At 35.3% G+C, this 5985-nt stretch overlaps 1 protein-coding gene across 1 annotated transcript; it reads left to right on the top strand.

Annotated features, from left to right (window-relative positions):
- The first annotated feature begins 1185 nt into the window (after positions 1 to 1185).
- On the top strand, positions 1186 to 5224 carry LOC110688013. Its single transcript, XM_021864678.1, has 3 exons — positions 1186 to 2901; positions 4150 to 4399; positions 4854 to 5224. The coding sequence occupies exons 1-3, from the start codon at positions 1598 to 1600 to the stop codon at positions 5028 to 5030; spliced, it is 1731 nt and encodes a 576-aa protein (XP_021720370.1). The 5' UTR covers positions 1186 to 1597; the 3' UTR covers positions 5031 to 5224.
- Positions 5225 to 5985: the final 761 nt, after the last annotated feature.

The following is a 5985-nucleotide window of genomic DNA, read 5'->3' as shown; positions in this document are numbered from 1 at the left end:
TCATTTCACAAAATCTAAACCATGTATTCATTTATCCATTCCTATTATTACTGTTATAAACCGAACTGCTGCAAACAATAAAATAGAACAAGGTTACCGGGATAAGACTGAGTCGCGGACTATGTCGCTGTCTTTAGAACATTCACGGTACTGCCTTCAATGTGTGCAAGCAGCTCGTACAATAACCGGATGCTCCCCAGGATAAAACAGTCTTTCGGAAAAGAAAATTAAACCGATGGATTTGCACAGAACCACCGGACAACTAAACACCAATATAAGGAACACTGCTTGAATAATTTCTGAAGAATAAACTGTAAGCGGGTTTTTTATGTTTTTCTGTAAAACTCTTTGAAATTGTTTTTCTGGTTGTGGTTGTGTGTAAAACCGTGAAGGAAGATCACCAATTTATATTGGTTAGCAAAGTGAACCTGGACGGTTTTCGAACAGCAAAAATCACGCAATTAACGGACATAATCAAAACCTTAATTAACCGTTGTAAAAACAGTCAAAACAAAACGGACACAATTAAAACGTAACAGCCAAAAAAATTAATTAGTAAATCTGTTACAAAATCAAGGAATTAATCCTTGTTCAAAAAATTTAAATCAGTTTAAGAAACCCAACCCAACCCAGCCCGGTTTGACGCGCGTGAGTTATATTGGTTTGGTAGGTAAGTCCTTCCTCTCCACAAAATGTGGGTAGCCCAAGGGCCACACCCCTTTAGAAGACACATACCTATATAAACCAAGCAACATTCTTACTTCCCACCAATGTGGGAGTTTACCATTTTCACAAATTCACACTTAAAACAACTTTGTTCCAACAATTACAATCAATACCCCGAAGTTATAATACTTAAAGCGGACATTTGATCGAAATTCATATACCAAAGATATGTTTAGGTGTTTAGCTCACCTGATCTAATCTAATACGATATGATTTCGTAACCTAACTAAATTTTAAAAAGTATCATTTTGCATTATTTAATTTTTTATTATATGAAATTCATTAATACTTATATTATAAATTAAAAATAATTTACAATAATCCAAATACATAATCATTAATCAGATCAGATCGAATCGGATTATTTCTAAATTACGAATAAGCAATAAGTTTACACTCCTGAACATTGGTACGAGTACAAAGGTTTGTGAATATTTTGTTGAATGGGCCAAGTAGGCTATCGTTGTGAAGTGTAGATTAACTGTCACCTTCTTCCTTTTCTTCTACCACCGACGAATTTCACATGATTAATCGATTATGCTTCTTTCTTAATTCTCCACTCAACCAAACCAAATCAAGCTTAACCACCTCTCTCTCTCTCTCTCTCTCACTCTCTCCTCTCTCTCTCTTTCTTCTCTATCTGTCGAGCAGATCTTTCACTCTAAATATAACTTCCCACCTGAAATTTCAATCTTAATCAATAGTTCAAAACCCATCTTCTAATTTCCTACAAATTTCCAATTTACATTGTATTCAATCAAAATTCAGAACACCCAGAAACAATTTTTGATTCCTTGAGCTAATTCTTCAACTGGGTATGTCTAAATTTATGAAATTTCGTTGAATTTTTGTTGGGAATTTGTTAAAATCAATGATGAAAGAGCTTGGGAGAGAAGGTGTTTCTTCAGAAGATGAGGAAGAGGATCGCCGGAATTTGATTCCTCAAAACGACGCCGTCAAACCCACCTCTAATTCACACTCATTTTCCCCTTTTCACGTTGAAGACACTGGTTTCGTGTCGTCGGTACGACGGCGTTTTAAGATGAATAGGAAGAGGTATCTTCTGGTGATTTTAATTCTTTTTTTAGTTGTATTTCTATATTTTTCGTTAGGTTTTCATAATTCAAGTGTTTGGGATGTTAATTTGATTAAATCTCCTTCTGATCGAATGAGGGAATCGGAATTAAGGGCTTTGTATCTTTTGAAAGAGCAGCAATTAGGTTTAATTTCTTTGTTGAATAGTACATTGGGAACTTCATTAGGGATTGGATTGAATTATAGTTCTAGTAATCATAATAATGCTTCTGGGTATTTGAATTTGAGTGAGATGCCTGTTGAGAAGTCTGTTTTTGAGGACCTGAAATCTAAAATTTTTGATGGGATTATGTTGAATAAGGAAATTCAAAAGGTGTTGTTGTCAACTCACAAAAATGGGAATGTTTCGGAATCGGGTGTCGGAAATGATGATATGGTTGAGGGAGGTGTTAATATTTGTGGGAAGGTGGATCAAAAGTTCTCCGAGAGGAAAACCATTGAATGGAATCCGAGGTCGGATAAGTACTTGTTTGCTATTTGTTTGTCGGGGCAAATGTCGAATCATTTGATTTGCCTGGAGAAGCATATGTTTTTTGCAGCGCTTTTGGATCGAATTTTGGTTGTTCCGAGTCATAAGGTGGATTATGAGTTTAATCGGGTGTTGGATATTGAGCATATAAACAAGTGTCTTGGTAAGAAGGCTGTTGTCACGTATGAAGAGTTTTTGGAGGCGAAGAAGAAGGAATTACGTATTGATAGGTTCATTTGCTACTTCTCGCAGCCTCAAAAGTGTTATGTTGATGAAGAGCATGTGAAGAAATTGAAATCTCTGGGGTTATCCGTTCCCAAACTCGAGTCACCTTGGGAGGAAGACGTAAAGAAACCAAAGAAAAGAACAGTTGAAGATGTCAAAGCCAAATTTTCTTCTGATGAAGGGGTTATTGCAATTGGAGATGTGTTCTTTGCTGATGTGGAAAAGGACTGGGTGATGCAGCCAGGAGGTCCGATTGCCCATAATTGCAAAACTTTGATTGAACCCAGCCGACTTATAATGATCACTGCCCAGCGCTTTGTCCAAACCTTTTTAGGGAAGGACTTTGTTGCCCTTCATTTCCGGAGGCATGGCTGGTTAAAGTTTTGGTATGTTTTGTACCTTTTACTTATTAACTTTATTTTCATCATATGCAGAAGGCAGACGTGAATTTATATGCCTCATTTTTAATCAGAGTATGCTTAGATGATAAGTGGTTATGTATTGTGTTATCTCTAAATCTTGTTGGATATGGATTAGTGTACCCGTTACCCCCTCCTTCCATCGCCAATCATCCCTTAAAAAAGTAACACACTTAATCTTATGAACTTGAAGTTTTGAAATTTAAGTAGCAAACTAATTCCTGTACCCTTTTCTGGTTCCAGAATCCAGGTTATACCCGACTTGGATACTTTTATTAGCTTGATTCTTACTTTCCTGATTTGGTTTGTTTCATTAGTGACTGAATGACTGGCTCACTTACGACTGGAGATTGTTTTTATAATAGTATATTGCATTTCTTTGATTTAGAGAGAACAACTGCTTGAACTTGGTCTGTTGTATGAATTGTTTTTAATTTGTCCGTGTAAGCAATAACAGTCAAAAATTGGTTGTAATAGAGGTTTGTGTTGTGAAGTGTCATCTGTTCATGTTGTTTTTAATCATGTAAACATGAATAAACACTAAAAGTAACACCCTTCAAAAGCTGTGGCTGCTGCTTGTTGGATTTTATTTTAACTTCTGATGGCATGCTTGGATAGATAGTAACGAATTAAGGGTGTACTAAGAGATAATTATGAGCAGAAAAGAGAGTGGAAATGGTGGTATTCGAGGTAGGATCAAGGCAGTGGTAAATTTATTTCTTCAATTAAGATAATAGCTCCTACCACTCCCTAATAATGCACCCATTCCTCCTGCTTCAACCACCATAACTGTCCACCTATTTTTGTTTTTATTTTCCTTTGAAGTTATGTACTCAATTCTAAACACTTGAAAGCAAGTTGATTTTCTTACATGTCATCAAGGTTAAGAGAGCACTGCAAGTGTTGAGAAATGATTGCTGAAGGTCAACAGGTGTCTGAAATAAAGCTCTTGTGGGATTGTAGGGATCTTTATGTCTGAATGCACTCAAATTTGATTTACTATATAGAACTCACTCATTGATGGCCATTAGCCTTTGGCACTTTGGTTGTGCATGCAATATACTTGATTATATTGTCTTTACTGCATCTGATCTACTATTGCAACATATATGAACTTTTGGGTCTAGTATGTCTGGTTCTATCCAATTTCTGATAATGTACAGCTAGTATTCTGCATCACTCAGCCTCTAACCTTATGTTTACTTGGGTTTTCAGCAATGCTAAGAATCCAAGCTGTTTTTTTTCTATTCCTCAAGCTGCAAGCTGTGTTGCACGGGTGGTAGCAAGGGCTAATACACCAGTCATATATCTTTCCACAGATGCGGCAGATAGTGAAACAGGATTGCTTCAATCTCTGGTTGTGATTGATGGTAAGCCTGTACCTCTTGTTCAGCGGCCAGCTCGGAATTCAGCTGAAAAATGGGATGCCTTGCTGTACAGACATGGTCTTGCGGATGATTCCCAGGTGAGTTTATTTGCTCTGACCTGATTGTTATATTAAGGAATCCATTTGGTTTCTTTTACCTGCTAATATCCGTATCATTAGTTAAGTGTGTTTATTTTTTTCCCGTGTAATTAAACCAGTGTTTAAGGGCTTATAGGCATTATCAAGTTGTGGGGTTTTACAGGTTGGCTGTGCCTAATTGCCTATTTTCATCTGCTACCATTTTTGTGGAAAATTAACAAAGTTCTGAGTAAGGGGGGAAATGTGTGTGCTCATTGCTCAACTAAGGTTCTGCAAATTTTGAGTGCTGTCAACTTGTTTCTGCTACCACCCATTCTTTGATCTTTTCCCCTTTCAATTGGGTGTGTGTGTGTGTGTGTGTGTGTATATATATATATATATATATGGTAGTGCATTCTGTGAGTTTACCAATTTCTGCTACCAATGTAACATTTGCATTTTTTGGACTATGAAGGTGGAAGCCATGCTGGATAAAACAATATGTGCGATGTCTAGTGTGTTCATTGGATCATCGGGATCTACATTCACTGAAGATATACTGCGGCTAAGAAAGGGTTGGGGGACGTTGTCGGTTTGTGATGAGTACATCTGCCAAGGTGAAGCTCCAAACTTCATAGCAGAGGATGAATGAAACTGGAAGCAGGATGCCCATTTGTTACTAGATAATAGGATTGAGATGTTGGTTTCGAGTCTTTTGACAAGCCGTTGAAATGTAAGTGGTGTATGATAAAATAATGTAATTTGCTCGTCTCTTTATTCATTGATTCTATTTGTTTCACATTCTCATACATTTAATGTTTCATTTTTCTATTTCAAAATGTTACAAATAAGCCTGTATATTTAGGGGAAGAAGAAAAGCCCTTATCTTTCGGGTATATACAAATTCTAGCTGCAACAAGGCCCAAAACGCGCGGCCCAAATCAAACAACCCAGACAACATATCCGCCCAAATCAATACCATGCTCTATAAAATGAACATTTAGTTAAAAAATATGAATATGAAAAAAAAAATGAACATTTAATACTAAAAAATTAAAATTTTATAAAAAAAATGGTCATTTATTAAAAATGAACATGATTATCATATAATCATAAATTTGCTAGATCACAACCTTAAAAATGAACATTTAGTAAAAAAAAATGAACACGTAAAAAAAATATTCAGTAATAAAAAATGAACATTTAGCAATAAAAGTGAACACGTCAAAAATAAATGAACAATTAGTATATTAGAAATGAACATATATCGTACAACCATAAAAGAGCTAGACAATATCAAATAAAATGAACATTTCATAAAAATATATGAACACACTAAATAAATGAATATTTAGTATTAAAAAAATACACGTAAAAAATGAACACGTCTAAAAAAATTATGAACATGCAGTATACTCCCTCCGCCCACAATTATCTGCAATATTTGCCATAGGTGCTCTCTATTATGTGCAACAAATTTTTTTCTTTCCACTTTTAGTAAATTTTAAAGAGTAAAAAGACCACCTTATCCTTACTTTTATTTTTTTAACTTTGTTTAACATCTTTTAATTACACTCAATTTTTCACCTTTTTTCCACTCATAAAAG

Source organism: Chenopodium quinoa, unplaced genomic scaffold (genome assembly GCF_001683475.1).
Source record: "Chenopodium quinoa cultivar QQ74 unplaced genomic scaffold, ASM168347v1, whole genome shotgun sequence".
NCBI lineage: Eukaryota > Viridiplantae > Streptophyta > Magnoliopsida > Caryophyllales > Amaranthaceae > Chenopodium > Chenopodium quinoa.
This window is presented reverse-complemented; position numbering and strand designations above follow the sequence as displayed.

What these genes read in the sequence shown, in the direction of transcription:
- LOC110688013 (XM_021864678.1), top strand. Translation starts at nt 1,598, where the DNA reads ATGATGAAAGAGCTTGGGAGAGAAGGTGTTTCTTCAGAAGATGAGGAA. An exon ending in CATGGCTGGTTAAAGTTTTG is followed by an intron (nt 2,902 to 4,149) that starts GTATGTTTTGTA and finishes TTGGGTTTTCAG; the next exon opens with CAATGCTAAGAATCCAAGCT. An exon ending in GTCTTGCGGATGATTCCCAG is followed by an intron (nt 4,400 to 4,853) that starts GTGAGTTTATTT and finishes TGGACTATGAAG; the next exon opens with GTGGAAGCCATGCTGGATAA.